Genomic DNA, 19,789 nt, shown 5'->3' with positions numbered 1-19,789 from the left:
CCAACCAAGAGGACCCCAGGCCTTCCAGGATAGGGAAGAGGAGAAAAGGTGGGGAGGCAGCAAGCACAGTAAAGAAAGGACAGGAGATTTATCGCCTTGGCAGCTCCTGAAATGGGATGTGTAGCTGTGAATAGGATTTGATTGAACAGGAAAACAGTCAATAGAGCAGTGAAGTGGAGAGAGAAAAGAATGGATTTTTGTAAATGTCATCTTTTACCTTTTGACTGCTCTCTGGAGCATGTCACCCCCAAGAGATCTTCTTTGTTAATTTAAAAAAAAAAAAAAAAAAGTCATATGAGGATAAATGAGATACTCAAAGCTGTTCTGAGGGCCAGCCATGCTGATGATGAAGTCAAACAACCTCACTCAGTCGAATGTTTGCTCCAGAGCAGCCCATCCCCAGGCCACCCTGCCCAGCTCATGATCTTCCCTTTGACCCACCCACAGGTGAGTGGCCTGTTCTCTGTGGAATTTTGAGCTTGTAGGGTAAGGCAGGAGTCCTCTCATGTGTTTCTATAGACTCGGCAGACCCAGTCTTACAGAAGGGAAATTTGGGTTGGAGCACACTGCAGGTATCCCCCCAGCCCCACTCTTGACCTCCCCGCAACCCCATTCCTGCCATGTCCAAGGGCAGTTGGAGTCTCTAAAGACTATTCAGGAGTCCACTTCAAAAGTCAGCTGTTAGGAACCTACAGGGAGCTTTTTCATATGAGCTCTGCTCACCCTAGGGGTGCAGTCCCAGGCCAGCTCACAAAAACCAGTCTCACCATGTTGTAGCACTGTCCCAAGGGGAAGAGGTAGGGCAGGCGTTCTAAGACAAGGGGAAAGAAAAGAAGAAAGACTTCTCTACCAACTGCAGCCCTCAACCCTCAACCAAGCCCTGCCCTATCTCCCGGTGTATTCCAGTTCTAAAATCACATACCGCCCCCCTCCGGCCACTCCCAAATTCTCATTTTCTCCATCTGGCAGACCTCAATGAAGAGGCTAGAAGAAAATGGATGGATTAAATTGGTTTAGCCCAAGGTGTGAATAAATACACAGTATGAGCCGCTTTAACAGATCAGTGGTTCTCAAACCACATCAGAATCACCTGGGGGGGGGGGGTGGCTGAACGTGGGACTTCCCAGGCTCTTCCTCTTAGAGAGTCTAATTACAGTAGTTCTGGGTAGGACCCAGAAATCAGCATTAACAAGCCCCTGGAGGATTCTGGCACAGCTGGTCTAGGACCACAGTATGAGAAATGCTAATCTGATCCAACCTCATCATTGCACCAATAGGGAGATGGAAGTCACTCAGCTCTGTGTACTTCAAAAACAAGGAGCTTGTTAAGTGAGTATCTTATTAGTAGGATTTCAGGCTCTATGCAGGCAATTTTTTTTTTAAGCACAAGCTACTGAAGAGATAGCCAGATCCAGTGGGAGCAAGCCCCAGAGTCAGATCCTGTGAGTAGTTCCCAATTTTTCAGCCTCCTTCCACTTCAGAACCAAGAATTTTCTCAAAGGTCTGGGTTGTTTTTCATAGCCACTTCTGTGTCCAGAGCTAGCCTGAGGGGAGGAGCATGGGTCACTGGTTGGTGAGCTGGGGCCTGTCTGGGCATGACAGATAGTACACCTGCTGGCAACTCATTATCTCCAAGCCACTTCTATTAGAAACTGCAAATGACCGCAGGCGAGGAAGAAAAAGTGTTCAGACAAGGTTTATGCTCTCAGAGTACAAAATCGAAGTATCCCAAGACATGGGTAAGGAAGTGGAGAGAAAAATCGCCTGAGAACACACTTCCTTTAATAAAGTCTTTAAGAAAAGTTCTCAGTTCAGACTGTTAGGAATTTTGTGATTGGGGACATATTTTTAACCTTACCATAGAAGTCAGTAGACAAATAGGATTTGCCTTTTGGAGGTTTGTTTTATAGCCGACTTTGCTGAAATGCACATATTCCATAAAGTGAAGACTTTATGCTTATGTTGTATGGAACTCTTCGTGTCCCAGCACTCTGGTTACAGGGTTAGAAAAAAAGAAATAAAAGGTCCATGGTTCATATATGAAATACAGCTGAATGACAATGCATAGGAAAAGGGTACCTAGGCTGGGCGCGGTGGCTCACACCTATAATCCCAGCACTTTGGGAGGCCAAGGCAGGTGGATCACTTGAGGTCAGGAGTTTGAGACCAGCCTGGCTAACGTGGCAAAACCGCATCTCTACTAAAAGTACAGAACTTAGCCGGGCGTAGTGGTTCACGCCTGTTTTCCCAGCTTTCCTCAACCTTTCCAAGTAGAAGGTTGAGGCAGGAGAATCAGAATCTCTTGAACCTGGGAGGCTTAGGTTGCAGCGAGCTGAGACTGTGCCACTGCACTGCAGCCTGGGTGACAGAGAGAGACTATGTATCAAAAAAAAAAAGAAAGGAAAGGAAGGAAAGGAAGGAGGGAGGAAGGAAGGAAGGAGGGAAGAAAGAGAAAGAAAGAAAGAGAGAGAGAGAGAGAGAGCCTTTCTTGTACCGTAGCTGGTGACTGTGATGGGACAGCTACACAGAGAATAGGAGGGGCCGGAGGCAATGAGGTGGTCCAGAGTAGGAAGTGAAGGGTGCTCTAACACAACCCATGGTGGGCCCCTGTCTCTCCTTTGGGTGAACTTGGCCTTCCAGACTTAATCCTGATTGGAGACTAAATGTGGGTTCTGTTTCTCAAAAGATCATCTCAACCCATCTTTTCTATAGGCTGTTGTGAAGTTAGCTTCATAGCATAGCTGGGTTGAGAGTTTTCTAATCAAAATAATACCTCTATTAAGGTTGTTCTGTCTCCCCAGGAGTCACTTTAATGGAAGTAGCTTCAGCAATGCTAGGCAAAATTAGAAACTTCTATTTTCCGTGACACTTATGGGAAATTTCCATACTTTATAAGGGAGAGATTCAGGAGGCACTGATTCAGCCGCACCCAGCTTGTCCTTGCCATGCAGAAGCCAGATTCCCCTTCCAGCCATGGGAACTGCAGTTGAGGGAGAGGATCCTTAAGACTCTGCCCACACACCCCCACCTGCCACGGACTGTCCCAGCCTCGAGGCTGAGCTTCACATACTCGGCTTAGAACTGAAATTGAGGCTTCAGATGATCCTTTTGAGCCGGTAAAGAACAGGAATAATAATAATACAAAATATCAAATTGTTGACCAACTCGTGACAAATATGCACCTGCTTTCTCATGTAATCTACAGTGGAATAACACAAATACTACTACAGGAAACTGAGGCTCAGAGAGGTACCAGACTTGCCAAAGATCATAGAGCCAATAAGAGAATCTGAATCCAAATTCGCATGACTCCAAGCCCATCCTCCACCTTTGGCCTAAAATTTCTGTCACTCACACTAGGGCCTACACTTTGAGATGGATGCTAAGACTCTAAAAGTTGAGTTGCTCTCCTATGGTAGTAAATTCTGAAGAAGAGCGTTCTAACTCAGATTTTGATTACCATTGAGAACCTGCTGATTCTACATATCTCAGCTCTAATATGCAGACTGTGATTCTCCCCTGGATAAAACAGGTTTCTATTCCAAAGTGAGCTCCCTCATTTGACAAACATGTATGGAGCAACTACTCTATGCCAAATGGTATTTGTCCCTGAGGCCATAGAGATTAATAAGACAATTCTTTCCCTAGGAAACTCATGGATGAGCGGGGATTCTGCAGGGGGCAGAAAGCAACAGCTGTGATCCCATATGATCATCATCAAAGGGTACTTGAGTAGCACAGGGAGGAGGAAGTACTGAGTCCTGCCTGGCAATCAGAGAAGGCTTCCTGGAAGGGGTGGCTCTAAACAGAGAGTTTGGGAGGATGACTGGAAGGGCACTCTGGCCTGTGCAAGGCATTTTTGGAGAGCTTCATGTAGGAAGGCATTTGGGTAGATGGCAGAAGATTAAATCAGAGCATCAGGTAGGAGCTAGATTGTGAAGCACTTCGTAAGTCCTGATAGAGTGTTAGAGTCTCCGCTAAGTCCTTTGTAAAAGGAGGAAGATGTAATTGGGTCTGCTTTCAGGAAAAGTGCTGTGGCAACTGCATGAAGGGTAGGTTGGAAGGGGTGAGAGTGGAGGCCTAAGCTGGGTGCTGGAATTCTACTGTGAGCAAAAGCAGATGTGGCCCCTCCCCTCATGAAACTTACAGACTGGTTGAGAAGGTAGATGTTAATCAAATAATCACAGGAATGAGGGCATGTTTACACATCGAGAAAATGTTCTGAAAGACAGGAATGTGAAAGAAAGGCAGCCACAAAAGGATTTGAGCTAGATCCCCTGGGAGGCTCTGGCAGGAGCCCCGTGAGAGAGGGTGCACTGCTGCATGCAGGGAATAGTGGGATGGGGAAGCGGGGCAAGGAGTAGAGTGGCAGGCTCTGGCTTCAAAGGGGATCCTGCTGAGGCTTCCCAGGCTGAAGTATGTTGTAAAACTCATCAGAACTCTCTCAATGACATATTGAGAGAAACCCAGGGAGGGGTCACCCTGAGGCACCCTAGGAGCTTGGTCTACAGCCAGTTTCCCTGTGCAGAGTGGGCTGAACGTGTTTGCAGATGGGGAACAAGGAATGGCATCAGCCTACTGGGCTTTGTGAAGGACCCGTTTTTCCCAGGATCCTGGGTCACTGTTGAAATATGGGCATCTCTGATCCAGAAGCTCCACAGGCTATTTCACCATCAGACTTTAATACATTGTGAAAGTTACAATCTCCACCTTTCATGTTATAAATTCAAGTCAGGACCGGCTGGGCACAGTGGCCCACGCCTGTAACCCCAACACTTTGGGAGGCCAAGGTGGGTGGATGGCTTGAGCCCAGGAATTCGAGACCAGCCTGGACAACAGATTGAGACCCCATCTCAAAATTTAATTAATTAATGCAAGTTAGGCATAGGGTGTTTGGGGGGGATGAGAGAGCTTACTGAACCCACTTTCAGGTGGAGAAACCAGCACAGAAAAGTTCTAAAGCTTGATGGAGAAGGCAGCCGAGGTCAGTGTGGGGCCCAGTTCAGGCTCAGAGAGGCTGGGGACCTGGAAATGACCTTTACGTGTCAAAAAAGATCGTTTGGGTCTAATATAAGGTCTTGTTCTTTGTATAACTCTCCAACAAGTGATTAAAATGTAGATCTTTTCCTGGACTACTTTAGAAGAATTGTTACAACAGACATTCTATCATAAAATGTTTATGGATACATTTCTTCTCATGTTTATTTGTGACATGGATTCTAAAAGCCTGGGACCTGTGAGCCCCTGGAACAGTCTGAGAGCCACCAAGTTTTGAGGAAAAAGACCTGATGACACACAGAAAATGTGCTCCTGAGGATGCTGGCTTCATGGCACCCTCTCAGGCACTGCCCAGGGCCCTCCATCTGCTTCTCAGGCTGATGGTTACTGTCTGACAAGGGAGAGGGTCCTACCTTTTTATGCACTAAAATTCAGTTCTAGGATGATAATATGGTTTAAACTGCCATTCCTCAAAGTGACAGCGGCAGGAAACTGCAGTGTCCAGGGTTACCAGCAGGGGCAGGTCTGAGGCAAGGTGGGTAAGGCCAAGTGCCAGATCACCTTCTGCCTCGGTTTCCCAGCATTCCATTGTCCATTGACAAAAATGTTCACTGACCTGCCCCCACTCCCCCCAACTACAAGCTGGACACTATTCTGAGTACTGAGGACAGAGTGGCGAAGGAGGTCAGCGGGGCCTCTCAGCATGGAGCTCACATTTCAGAGGAAAAAGAGGCAAAAAGATAAACAAATAGGCAAGTAAGATAGTAATAGATTAAGTGCCGGGAGCCAGAGAAGTAAGACACTGTACAGAAGAGTCATGAGGGAGTGCCTCCTTCAGACAGGTCGTCAAAGAAGTTCTCGTGGAGCGCATGCTGACTGAGCCTGAAGCCTCAAAGAGAAAATGAGGAGGAGCAGCCAGGCACAGAGAGAGGGGAAGACATTCCAAGAAAGAGCTCAGCCAGTGCACCCAGGCAGAGTGCAGTGACTGAAGGGAGGGCCAGCCTCGAGCTCCAGGAGGCGGGAGGAACCTGACTACACAGGGCCTCAAGGGCCTGTGCTAGGTGATGATGGGCTTTGTCAGCCACAGGGAAACCCACGAACGGAGAGGGGCAAGATCTGATTTCTGTTTTTCAAGGACTTTTCTGAGAATTAATCGCCGGACTCCATAGTCTTTCAGCCAGATATTGGAGCCTATTGCAGTTGATGCAGATTTTGTAAAAAACGAATACTAGGAATAAAATTAGTAACATTAATTGAGCAATTAATATGTGCCAGGCAGTAATTTATGCATTTCACAAGCATTCCATTAACTCATTCAATTCCTCACGACAATTCTATGAAGTGGAGATTACTGTTTTCCCATTTTATAGCCAGGAACGAAGCAGCGCAGAGAGACTAGGCTATTTGGCCAAAAGCATATACTCAAACCAGGTTTGCCTGGAGTCAGAACTTGCACCTCGATTGTTTCATCATCACCTGGATGCAACACTAGGATCAGGGAACGGGAAGTCAAAATGTGCATTAGGGATTCATTCGTTCGTTCATTCAGCACTTTGAATTTGTTGAATGACTCCTGTGTGCCAGGCTCTGATGAGGTTTGCAGTTTCGAAGATGAAAAAAACACAGCTTCTTCCCTCAAAGAGTTCCCAGGCTGCACAGGGTACAGTGAAACCCCTCAGTATAAATAAATCTAGGCCGCACAGGCTTTACATATCCCAGTTCTTTGGCATCAGTTCCGTGGCCCCAGACTCTTCTACTTCTAGACTGTCTAAATCAAACTCCTTGTTTAGGACCTAAGGTAGAACTCAGAGGTTATTTGGAGGACAGAACTTTGCAGGGCCAAGGAAGGGATGAGTTCAGATGTTCTCAGGCATTTAACCATCCTTAAACCTGGTCCAACTGCTTTAGTCTCTGGGTCTGGGTATTAGAGAAACACAGCCTCTGAGAAGACCTTTATCCATTGCAAACACCTTCCTCCACCAGCCCAGCTTGGACGACAGGTGAGCATTATTCTCCTTCAGCAGAACTCTAGCAGAGTGCCAGCTATTGTCTGCTGAGTTTGGGAAACAGCCTTTTTCAATTAAAGGCTGATTCTCCTGCTTAATTTTAGCCTGCTATGTGCTTATTTGAGTAGGTAACTGAAGTATTCAGTGGTAGGGGCTAGGAGTCTTGGCACTGGGGAGAGAGATATGACAGTCTGAAGAAGCAGCAATTTTCCTGTCATGCCAAACCCTCTCCTTATTGATCAGTTTGTTCTCTGAGGCCTGTATACAACTGCCTCTTCAGGCAACCTGTTATTAAAGTCCTGCTATCCAGGCGAGACAGACCTGGTGGAGAACTGCTTACCTCGTCCCTGCTTTCTGCGTGACAAATCAGCCCCAACCTTCCCACACACCCACATTCCCCCCCAGAGAAGGGTGAATCGTGGCCTATTCAACATCACTCACGGGCACTTTTCCTCCTTTACTTCATTAGGAGTGCTTCTTATGCTGGGGTGGCCTATTGACTAACTTCAGTCCCTTCCACTGCAGGCCCAGAGTCAAATATAAAAAGACAGCACGGCTGGAATAATCAGAAAGAGTATTTGCATGAAATCAAGGGTCTGTGATTATCTTTGAAGATTAGAAGAAAAATGAGGCTTGTTCAGAAAACAAGCAGCTGAATTATTGACTCCATTCAGCCCTGTGTGGAAGCACCTGAGGGGCTGAGGGGCTGTATGTATGCTGGGAAGGGCAGAGGCAAACCGCCTGCTTACAGTCTCATAGTATTCTTTTATCTTACTGGGCTTGCTTTTAGACTGGGACCTCCAAAAGGACAGAAACACATTTGATCTAGGCACCTGTGAATCCTCATCACCTGGTATGGTGCCTGGCACATAGTCAATTCAGTAAATAAATACATGAATCAAAATAATAGCTGCTATTTATTGGACTTCATATTTTGCATAGGTTGACCATTTAATCTTCATGTCCACTGAACAATAGAAGCATCATTATGCCAATTTCCTAGTTGGGTAAACTGAGACTCAAACAGGCTTTGTCCCATGCCCAAGCTCATATAGCCACTATAAGGCGTTGCTGAGATTTGAACCCAGGCATGCACCCTGGATCTTCTCACTGCTCTAGCTCTGTGTCATCTCCTGTGATTGACACAGTTGAAGGAATCTGTGGCAAACTCTATAGCTAGCCAGGGTGGATGGAAAGAGGATGTAGAGCCAGTAGCTGCCATTGCTATCAGTAAAGAACCTCAAATCTAGTCTTAAGGCCAGCTAGTTCACAGTGGGGCTTTCTGTGAGACAAGTAGCTTTATGGCAAATAGAAACTAGCCTAATTCAAAGATATTTGCTTCCTGAAAGCCAGCCCTATTTCTCCCAAATGACTGGCTTTCTACCCCATCCCCTGGGTTCCAGAGCTCATGAAAATTGTGGATGATGATTAATATATAATTCAGAGAGCCTCATAACCTCATAGGGCATTAGAGCCAGCTCCAGTACCTGAGCCCTTAGGATAAGTGATTTACTATTGACTCATTCCATGCCAGCCTTCTCTCTGAGAATATATTATTATGTGTGCCCAAGGTCGAAGCAACACAAGTCTTTTCCCACTCAGGGTAGTGAGGTCAAGTTTCATTTATTTCCTGCCACATGTTAAGTTGGAAGATGACACTAGCATGGCGTCTTAAGTTCATTGTAGGGCTCTAATCACCATAAAAAGCATCAAGTTTTCACTGAAGTTTTTTTCCTTTTTTTCCTACCAGGATGTCTGTCATTTTCATATTGATTTATCAGCTCTTTGTGTAAGGATATCATCCATTGTTTGTCTTATGTTTGCAAATACCAATTCTTTTCTCAGTCTTTTGCCTTATGTTTTTATTTACTATGTTTTTCATGTGTACAAGTAAAGTTTTGTGTGGTCAAATCTCTCAAATTTTGTAGTTTCTGAAACTTCCCCCAGCCCAGAATTATGTAATAAATTCTCACCAATACTTTATTCTAGTGTTTTTACCATGTAATTTTTTTTTTTACATTTAACTCTTCCATTCCATTCAGAAGTTATTTAGTTATATGGTTTGACTATGGATAAAATATTGTATTGCTTACAGTTTAGCCCAGATAATTGGACATAACTCAGCCCATAAGGTGCCCTCTAACAACAACAACAATTAAAAAAAAAAAGCAACATAATTAATCAATTCAGTTAGTTCACTTGTCTTCATGACAAGAACATGTATGTACAAATGAAAGACCCAAGAGCCTCATATGGTGAATCTAGCCACACTGGGTGAGTCAAACCAATAGGCCCACCTTTCTTTAAAGGAAGATTTTATTACCTCATTAATTTTGCTCCATGAAAAGAGAAAGCAAGGGCCATAGATGTTCTCCCTTAACGGCTTAGAAGAGATCATTACAAATGCATAGTTTAGGGTCAGGCACGGTGGCTCACGCCTGTAATCCCAGCACCTTGGGAGGCTGAGGCGGGCAGATCACGAGGTCAGGAGTTCAAGAACAGCCTGGTCAACATGGTGAAACCCCATATCTACTAAAAATACAAAAATTAGCTGGGCATGGTGGCGCGCACCTGTAATCCCAGCTACTCTGAAGGTTGAGGCAGGAGAATCGCTTAAACCCAGGAGGTGGAGCTCGCAGTGAGCTGAGAATGCGCCACTGCACTCCAGTCTGGGTGACAAGAGTGAAACTCTGTCTCAGAAAAAAGAAAAGAAAAGAAATGCATAGTTTGTCTAAGACCCCGTCCTGCCCAGACAGATGCAGCTGGTTGTTGCTCTGGAGGCGTGGCTCCCACTCTGGCAGTCCCAGTGAGTTTGGGCCTCTCGTAGAGCCTCCTGGAGAAATGGCCAAATCCAAGTCCAGGAGTTACTCCTTCAACTACAGAATAGAAATAAAACAGATGTGCAGTACTGAAGATTGTCTGGAAGACAGACAACAAATTGAACAGATCAGCATTCCAGGCCAGGTTAATTGTCCTGAGCTGTGGGGGTCAGGTAAAGGAGGGACTAAGGCAAAGCCTCGAGATTTGTAAATATTACCTTGCTGGAACACATACTCCTTAATAAGCCAGGCCTGTTTATTCAGATTATTGACACAGAATACCTAAGACAAGGCACCAAGGATAAATCAGGGCTCAGTGGCAAAATTTATGGCAAGATGCAAATGAGAAAAAAAAATGGAAGCTGAATGTAGGCCCACTTTCCCTAGTAGAAATTCAGAGGGTTTTCCCTGGATGTGTTCTGTAATTGCTCACTTCATTTGTGTCAGCCAAAGGTTTCTGGGTTGTTCCAAGGTAAGAAAGGGAAGATGAATTTGGGTAAAACCTCTCTCTATGGCAAGTATGATCCATTCCTTGGTTGGTCCATGGCAAGTGTATAATCCAAGATCAGCCCTTATCTGCCCAGCCTCCCCCTCAGACACTGTGTTCTCCAGTTTTCACCTGATCTTGCCAGGAAGGGAGCAACTCTAAGAGAGATCACGACCTAATGTCACCTTCCAGTTTGGAATTTAGGGTTCATCTGGTGGTTTTGGAATCACTCTGCCACTGTTCCCTTCCACGAGTGTGATAACTGAAAGATTGCTTCATAATGGGACACAGTACTGCAGTGAATCACAACACAGGGTGGATGACATCTTTTTCACACAAAATGCTGCATCTCACATGAGGAAAAACAGTTCTCCCCCTTTCCAGAATAGCACCAGGAGCTGGAGCTCTGCAATAAGGGCTTAATACCCTGTTGTTGCTTCTAAACCCCCAACTAAATTATTTCTCACTAATGCTAAAATGAATTAAATGTTTCAAACTTACAAACTTTCAAACACTGACAATACAATCCCACTTCAAATCTCAGTTTTTCAGACTCTGAAGGGTGTGCATAGGGAATGAGCCAAACATCTGGGTAGACACACACATGCACACGCACACACACATACACACACCCCACACACAGTCACACTCAGGAGAGCTGTAAATTCATGCGAGTCAAGAGTTGGATTTTTAGCCCAAGTGACGAGTAACAGTATTTTTGTACATCTTGTCAAATAAATACCAATCCTTGAGAAATGCTGATATTTTTAAAGATCTAGCTAATCCTGGCCATTTGTGGGTGAGTGTTAAAAACCTGAAATGTTAAAGAGGAGAAAAAAGTGCTTTCTCATAGTGGTACCAAAAATCTGGATGAAAACTAAAAGAACTACGCTTAGCCATTCAGAAGTTACCGGATATACTTGCATAGTCTAAACCTCCCAACCAAAATCCAGCTTTCTTATTCGATTCCAGGTCATCAACCTGATACAGGGTCATGGCCATACAGTATGGACTATGAAATGCACTTGGGTCTTATTCATAATACTGCTGTATTTCAGTTACTTCATAGTCTAAAAGGGCCAAAGAGCAGTGTCCTTAAAGCCGAGTCTAACCTGAACTGCCCTCAAGGCACGTGCAGCATCTAACCTAAGTGAGCCGTAAGGTGAGGTTTGGGCAGTCACCTGGTGATTTTGAACCATGTGGGCACACTGGAATCTCCACTCTCATTCTTGATAATTCAGCCCCAGTTTAGAAAACTGAATACATGTGGCTAGCCTCAGCTCTGTGTCATGGAGGTCATGTGAGAGCCCACCCAGAGCTGCTCATGAGGCTTAAGTGAGCTGCTCTGTGTTGAGTGCCTAGAAGTGTCAGACTCCAAGGATGCCATCCTGCTGTGTGGACACTGCTCACTTTCCAGGTATCTGCCATCATTCCCCTTCACGTGGGCTGTGGAGTCTGAGAAGAAATGGTTAGGGCTTAATGGAAGGAAGAGTGCACTTTCTGGAGCTCATAATGCACAAGAACAAACATTTACCCAGGTGTTTAATTTTAAATGTTTTAAGTTAATTACAATAAGAGAAAAGTGATACCACAGCCAGGAGTCCTGATACATGGATTGAATAAAAAATAAAGAGCCTGCCATTTTTAATATTCTTTCAAAGTCTTCTTAGAAATCTGAATGTCGCATTATCTCAGAATGCAGGCACCACCAACCAGCCCAGCCCCACTCCAGGATAACTGGGCACTCCAAGGTAAAGCCTGACCAATGGCAACTTTCATTTTAAAAGTTCAAGCTGTCCAGATGCAGTGGCTTACATCTGTCATCCCAGCACTTTGGGAGGCTAAGGTGTGATGATACCTTGAGCCCAGGAGTTTAAGACCAGCCTGGGCAACATAGTGGGATCCCATCTCTACAAAAAATAAAACAATCAGCCAGGTGTGGTGGTGCACAGCTGTAGTCCCGCCTACTCAGGAGGCTGAGGCAGGAGGATGCTTGAGTCCAGGAGGTCAGGGCTGGATTGAGCCGTGATTGAGTCACTGCACTCCAGCCTGGGCGACAGAGTGAGACCCTGTCTCAAAATAAATGAATAAATAAATTAAAATTCAAGCTGATGCAAACTACATGAAAGGACTGTCTGTTTCTTTGCAGGGTTGAAGAAAGTTTTAAAACTTTATTTTGGTCCATATTCGGCTTATCTGAAGTAATCTCAGTGGTGCTGAAATACGACCACAAATTCATCGAGAACATCGGCTACGTTCTCTACGGCGTTTATAACGTCACCATGGTGGTAGTGTTGCTCAACATGCTAATAGCCATGATCAACAACTCCTATCAGGAAATTGAGGTAAGGCCAGGTCACCGAAAATGCTCGCTGTCCCTCATCTAATTTACATTGCTGTTTTCAGCAATGAGGGGAATGATGTTAGAAGGCCATGTGTTGTTAAATGTGTAGCCAGAACAACAAATAACAAGCATTCTTCCTGGATTGCTTCTAGAAATACTTCTGGTCAGTCTGCCCCATGGCCTTGCTGCTACCACCATGAGGCCCAGTGAGAGCAGAAAGAACTGGGGTCATGAGTCTTCTCTCTTTTAAACTTGTCTTCTCAGGACATCGTGCAGATGACCCATGGCAATCAATCAGAATGACTGTCTTTCAGCCCCCAGGCCCCTTTTGCCTCTCACATGTTGTTTATTAAGTACCTACTGTAAGCCAAATCCGCACTAGGCACTGGTGATACCAAGTTGACTAAGACACAGTTCCTGCCTAGAGAAACTCATAGTCCAGTGAGGAGATCATACAGAGTGATCAACAAATTCCAATGCCCTGGGGCCAGTGCAGTCAAGTTATAGGGGGTGGTGTGGGGACAGAGACAGAGATTGACTATGGGGGAAGCTTCCAGAGGTGATGCTGGAAGGCCATTTAAAATGAGAACAATTTTGCCTGACAGATAACAGGGTTAGGCAATTTATGAAAATCTAAAAGTCATGAACCATAAGCTATTGATTGCAGCTTTGTTTAGAATAGCAAGAAATTAAAAACAAACTAAATGAGCATTAATAGGAATCTAATTAAATAGACTATGATGCATCTGAAAAATGGGATGCTGTGCAATTCTATTTTAAGAAGGATAAATATGTTCTCTAGATGCTGATGGGGAAAGACTTTCAAGTTACAGTGGTAGAAGATAAAAATCAAGTTCCAGAACAACGTATATAGTGGGCTTTCTCTTGTATAAGAGAGAAAGAAAAGGGAATGTGATTCATTTGTGATTGTATAAGCATATGAAAAGAACAAACCTCTGAAAGGTCCACAAGAAAGACGCCACGGCGTGCCTGTTGAGAGGTGGGAGTAGGGGGCATGGTGGGTGGAATTCCTTTCTCTTTATACTTTTTATCCTTTATAAATCATGTTGTTGTTTTACCTACTATAAGATTAAATAAATAAGCTAAAGTTAAAACAAAATAAAAAGCACTGACCTATTGACACAACAATTCCAATTCTGGGAATAGATCCAATATGACTTAACATAGATGTTCATTAAAGGAAAAACCTGGAAATAGTCCATTGATAGGAGAATGTTTAAATAAACTGTGATATAGTCACACTTTAGAATAAGGTGTAGGATACTGTACATCGACCATGAGAAAGACCATTTTGTACTGACATGGGAAAATCCCTAACACATTATTAAGTGAAAAAATGCAAGTTGTAGACAAATACATATAAGGGAATCTGATCTGCATAACACTACAAATGCAAACATATAGAAAGGAACTCCAAGGAGGCTACAGTGCTCTTGACCGGGCATCCTCTGCGGGAGGGAATGAAAGGAGAGAGAAGATCTGAAATGGGACTTTCACATTTTCTGGGGCACCTCTGTCCTTAAAGTATAAGAAACAATGTGTATGTACTTCTTATACAGAAAAAAGTAAAGATCCCTGTGTATTAACTTGCTAGGGCTTTCCTAAAACATACCACAGACTGTGTGGCTTAAACATTAGAAGTTTCTTCCCTCACAGTTCTAGAGGCCACAAGTCCAAGATCAACATCAGCAGGGTTGGCTCCTTCTGAGCCTCTCTGCTCAGCTTACAGATGTCCACCTTCTTGCTGTGTCCTCACACAGCCTTGCCACCAGTCCAAGAAGATCGGGGCCCCACCCTCGTCACCTCATTTAACCTCAGTCACCCTTTAAAGGCTCCATCTCCAAATACAGTCACCTTCTAACTTAACGGAGGTTAGGGCTTCTACATAGGAATTTTAGGGGGCACAATTCAGTCTATGTTACCCTCCCCGAAAAAGAGTACTCTATACAGTAGGGAGCACATGAACCAAGGCAGGGAGGGGTGAAGCAGTGTGGTATGCTCAGCGCTGCAAGAGTGTAGATTGAGCGAGGAAAAAAGGCAAGAGGTGAGAAGAAGAGGTGAGCCTGGCCATGAAGCCTCAGCTGTTGCCCTTCAGAAAAATACAGCACATCGTGGATGGACAAACAACACACATATTTTTAAACCATTTTACATACTTAATCACCAGTGTGGATAATGAGCTCTTGTCCACTAGTCCTTCCTGCCCTTCTGGGCCTCAGTTTCCCCATGTGTAAGAGAAAACCAGATGGTGCCTGGAAAAACTGCAGGTCTCTGCACCACTCTCCCCGGCAGTCTGCCATATCCTAACAGGCATGTAATGCTTTGGTTGAAATGACAGTAGCATGGGAAACCTTGCGGTTGGCTGTGAGGGATGCCCACTAGCTGAGGGCAGGAGCAGGCAAGCCCACGGCATGTGGTGTCAAGTTATCCCACCACGGAAAGGGGCCCCGACATGCAGAGAGTGTATTACAGCCCCACACCTCCCCTCTGGGCTCTGGACTTCTGGGGCAGGTGAGGGCACATGTTCTCACCTTTCTTACTGGACCATGAAAGGTACCACTGGAAAATGCCAGGCGTTCATGATCACATGTAGTTTTCATGATGCAAATATTTGTAAACCCTTCCATGAGAACACTAATTTATTGGCTCAGTAGATCTTAACCCCCTGCTGTCCAAATCCACAACTCACCTGCGCCTGCCCCTCCATTCAACTCCCCCCACCCCAGCCCCCTGCCTCTGTAGGCAGCACAGCCTTCTCCAGCTGAGAGCTCTGCCCTGCTCCACTCTGCTCAACCCGCCTCCCCAGCAGCCGCCACTGCATGGCACCCTGCCTGCCTGTGTCTTCATCCCTCTCTTGCTACCTAATCCTTCCTGTCAGCATTTAAATAAGTCTCTTGATCTTAAAAAAAAAAAAAAAAAAAGGAACTATAAAAAATCCTCCCTCTATCTTACTTTCCAGCTCCCAACCTCTTTCTCCCTTGTTCCTTACTGCCAGCATCCTCAAGCTCACTTGAGGATGAGCATCCTCCTCACTTCTCATTGCCTCTTCCACAAGTTAATTCTTACAAATTCTCTACCCCCCCACCCCGCCCACTCTTGACCTTGTTGAGAACTGCTCACTCCTCGGATCTGAGCCCAAACATGAGCCAGTTTTCCCTGACCCCCAGACTGGGTCGGTGACCTCAGTACCTAGACCCTCCTCCAGCTCTGGGTACAACAATAGGCAAAAGACTAACTAACTAGCTGTTGAACAGCTGATTATAAACCTGTACTCTTGTGGGCCTCTCCTGGGCCCTTGCTGGGCTCACGTCGTTGGCCAGACTGTGTGTTCCACCACAGCATGGATTGTCATGCCCAGGGCCTCCCTAGCACATGCCAGGTGCATAGCAGGTGCTTCATCAATGCTAAGGGACTGAAGGTTGACTGCTAGGCCTATGCTAGGCTATGGAGATGAAAATCACATTTGTTGAGGGCTAAGTGTCTGGCACTGCTCAATGTCATCTACGCATTAACTCCTTTAATCCTCTCAGCCTATTCGATAGGTATTGCTATGCTTATGTTACAGATGAGGAAACTAAGGCCCAGAGTGGTCAGTCACCTGCCATGGTTGCATAGATAGTAAGGGGCAGAGCCAGGATTTAAACCCACACAGGCTACAGAACCCATGCACTTTGCACTATACCACACTTCCTCTCAGGGTGAGTGTCCCTGTTACAACTGTCCTGTACAGCGAGACCAGGAGTGAGCCCTGCCCTCACAAAGCTTCCAAACTAAAAGATCCTTATAGGATGTCCCCAAGTAGACCAGGCCCAGTGTTGATCCTCAACAAAAGCAAAGTGGTCAAACCTGCTGATTATAACCCTGTACTCTTGTGGTATATCCCAGCAGCCTCTCCTGGGCCCTTGCTGGGTTCACAGCCCCTCAGAGTGAAGTCACTGTCTGTGGAAAGAGGAACCCACCACCCAGGGAGCACATACGCACTACTGACCTCAGGGCTATGTGAGGGAAGCAGTTTTATCTCCATAAGCTCAAGACACCCAGCTAAAGTTACACAGCTAATAAGGGATTTTGAACCCAGGTCCATCTGTTTACAAACCCCACACCTCTTTCCTGGTCTCAGACTGCCCTCCTAGGACAGAGGTTTGAGGAACCTGTCTAGACAAAATACACCTGCTCCTCTCAGGGGCCCACTCAGCATTCTGGCATTGACACAAGGTCTGAAGGAACAGAACCTGGGTTTAACTCTAACCCCGCTACCCCAGAAGAGAACACAGCTGGATCCCCTCCTACAAACTACACTCAGGCTTTGCTCCCCTTGAATTACATATGTAAGATCTATAAACATCCTCCCTGGCAGCACTCTGACCAATAAGAAATATACTGTGCTATCCAATGTGGTAGCCACTAACCACATATGCCTATCAAGCACTTAAAATGTGGCTGGTCCAGCCGAGCGTGGTGGCTCACACCTGTAATCCCAGCACTTTGGGAGGCCGAGGCAGCCGGATGACGAGGTCAGGAGATCAAGACCATCCTGGCTAACACGGTGAAACCCCATCCGTAATAAAAACACAAAAAATTAGCCGGGCATGGTGGCGGGTGCCTTTAGTCCCAGTTATTTAGGAGACTGAGGCAGGAAATGGTGTGAATCCAGGAGGCAGAGCTGGCAGTGAGCCGCAATCGTGCCACTGCACTCTAGCCTGAGCGACAGAATGAGACTCCATCTCAAAAAAAACAAAAAACAAAAAAACAAAAAAATGTGGCTGGTCCAAATAGATGTGCTGTAAGGATAAAATTCACACTGGAGTTTGAAGACTTAGTATGAAAACAGTAAGGTAAGCTATCTTAATATTGTTTTATAATGCTTACATGTTGAAATGATATTTTTGATCTACTGCATTAAATATATTACTAAAATTAATTTCACCTGTTCGATTTTACTGTTTAGAATGGGGCTAGTAGAAAATTGAAGCTTACCTATGTGGCTCATCTTTTTGGCTCACAATATATTTCTAGTGAGCAGCACTTCTTTAGAGATTAATAAATACAGTAACGCTGTGGTGGCTGGTGAATCAGCTAGCAGAGCTATAAAAATTAATGAATAACCAGATTAAGTGGCAGTGAGAAAAGTTCTTTGGCTAGCTGCATGTGGAGAATGTTGGTAAAAATACCCAGTGTAGAACAGGGGCGGTTAGTATGAACTGGTCGAGGCTTTTCAGTCGTGAGTCCGAAGGACACAGGCGGAAAGAGTGATCATTGTGCATGGCTTTAGTGAGAGTAAACTCCCCTTCTCTGTGCCATCTGTAGACGCACCAGAGTCCTGCTTAGAAGTCTGCTCTCCGAATGTGTAGGCTGTGTCTCCGCTCCTCAGGACGGGCTCCTTTGTTAAATCGTGGCCTTCGAGGGTGTGTTCTTGTTTCCCTTGTTCCACAGGAGGATGCAGATGTGGAATGGAAATTCGCCCGAGCAAAACTCTGGCTGTCTTACTTTGATGAAGGAAGAACTCTACCTGCTCCTTTTAATCTAGTGCCAAGTCCTAAATCATTTTATTATCTCATAATGAGAATCAAGATGTGCCTCATAAAACTCTGCAAATCTAAGGCCAAAAGCTGTGAAAATGACCTTGAAATGGGCATGCTGAATTCCAAATTCAAGGTAGGTAGCCTGTGGTTTATGGGGCTGGAGAAGGCAGCAGGAGGGGGCGGGCAAGTGGAGTGTGTTTGAGTCATATGGCTGCCCCCCCCACCCCATGCAAGGGGGGCCAGGGGCTGGGAGGGCTGGTACTCTGTAGAGTCTGCCTGGACACATCTGAAAGCTCCAATGCCCGCAGAGGCTACTGTGATACCCCCCTTTCTCCTTGCAACCCCTTGGAGAGGTGCCCTGCTGGGGACTTAGCAAGCTGCCTGGCTAAGCCGTGACCCCAGTGAAGGGAACCCCTTAGTGGACTTGGAAATGGAACAGCTTTTCTCAGAAAGTATCTGGAAAATGATCTCTGAGAAAAAGGTTTCCTTCCCACTGTCTGGCTCTCCTGCGGATTCTCAGTGTTTATTAGTATGTTAAAACCCCTGGAGAAAAGACATCCATCTAACCTTAACTCAGTGCTTTCCAACCAAGTTGGCTAAACAATATTCTGTAACCCTTATTAACATCCTACAGAGCTAAAGATCCTAGGAACAATGTTCTAGGAAGCCAAGCAGCACCGGGTAAATCAGCTTTTGGAAGCTGTCTCACTGAGACAACCCCGTATGTGGATACTGTTCAAGTCCTACGAGATATGTAGGGATGCATGTATGTTTTTGTGTGTGATATGTGTGGGTTTGCTTGTTTTATCCAGAAGACTCGCTACCAGGCTGGCATGAGGAATTCTGAAAACCTGACAGCAAATAACACTTTCAGCAAGCCCACCAGATACCAGGTAACCACTCCTTTCCCAAGCATCCAAGCATGGGTGGAAGTAGACTCCACTAAGACACAGATTCAGTCCCATGGCTGTGTCATCCCCCGAGAACACAGCTTCATTCCTTCCTTTATTGCACAAATGTTTATTGGGTGCTTACTACATGTCAGGCACTGTGCTACTTCCTGGGGATACAGATAGAGATGTGGTTCCTTCCTCAGTGGCACCTCCAGTCCAGTGACAATGGATAATGAACAAGTCAACACAGAGATAAGTGTATGCCCTCAAACTGATGACAGTGACAAAAAGAAAACAGGAGGACTCAAAAACAGAGAAAAATAGGGAGCTTCTGCTTAGATATGGTTTTCAGAGGGGACATCTTCAAGGAGAGAACAGTCAGCCAAGACCACTCGGATGCAGGAGGCAGCCATATGTGACCTTCCAGGCAGAGGAAGAGAAGGGTGGCAGGTCCAGAGCAGCTTGGCCCTATGGAAGCAGAGAGTGGAAGGAGGTGAGGTCAGAGGACCAGAGCACTGTCAGGATGGGGGAGAGGGTAACTTTGCCCAGGAGGGGAGATAATGAAATTGTATTCGTGCTTTAAGAAACCACCTAGCTGCTATAATGAGAGGAGACAGGTGGGGACAAGAGTAAAAAGCAGGGATACCAGTGAGGAGGATGTGACAGTCATTCAAGTACAAGGCATGGTTGCCTGGATTG

General features: G+C 45.5%; 1 protein-coding gene across 3 annotated transcripts in view; it reads left to right on the top strand.

The window, feature by feature from the left end:
* The window catches only part of TRPC7 (transient receptor potential cation channel subfamily C member 7), a 141,240-nt gene that overhangs the window by 110,221 nt on the left and 11,230 nt on the right, over window positions 1-19,789 (top strand). For all 3 annotated transcript variants that reach the window (XM_010359898.2, XM_010359895.2, XM_010359894.2), the window contains 3 exons: window positions 12,460-12,655; window positions 18,109-18,330; window positions 19,010-19,090. In XM_010359898.2, coding sequence (XP_010358200.1) covers window positions 12,460-12,655; window positions 18,109-18,330; window positions 19,010-19,090 — 499 coding nt within the window. The remainder of the gene's footprint in view (window positions 1-12,459; window positions 12,656-18,108; window positions 18,331-19,009; window positions 19,091-19,789) is intronic.

The sequence above is a fragment of the Rhinopithecus roxellana genome, chromosome 3 (assembly GCF_007565055.1).
Source record: "Rhinopithecus roxellana isolate Shanxi Qingling chromosome 3, ASM756505v1, whole genome shotgun sequence".
In the NCBI taxonomy this organism is placed as follows: Eukaryota; Metazoa; Chordata; class Mammalia; order Primates; family Cercopithecidae; genus Rhinopithecus; species Rhinopithecus roxellana.
The sequence above is the reverse complement of the archived record's forward strand: the minus strand, read 5'-3'. Positions and strand labels throughout refer to the sequence as shown.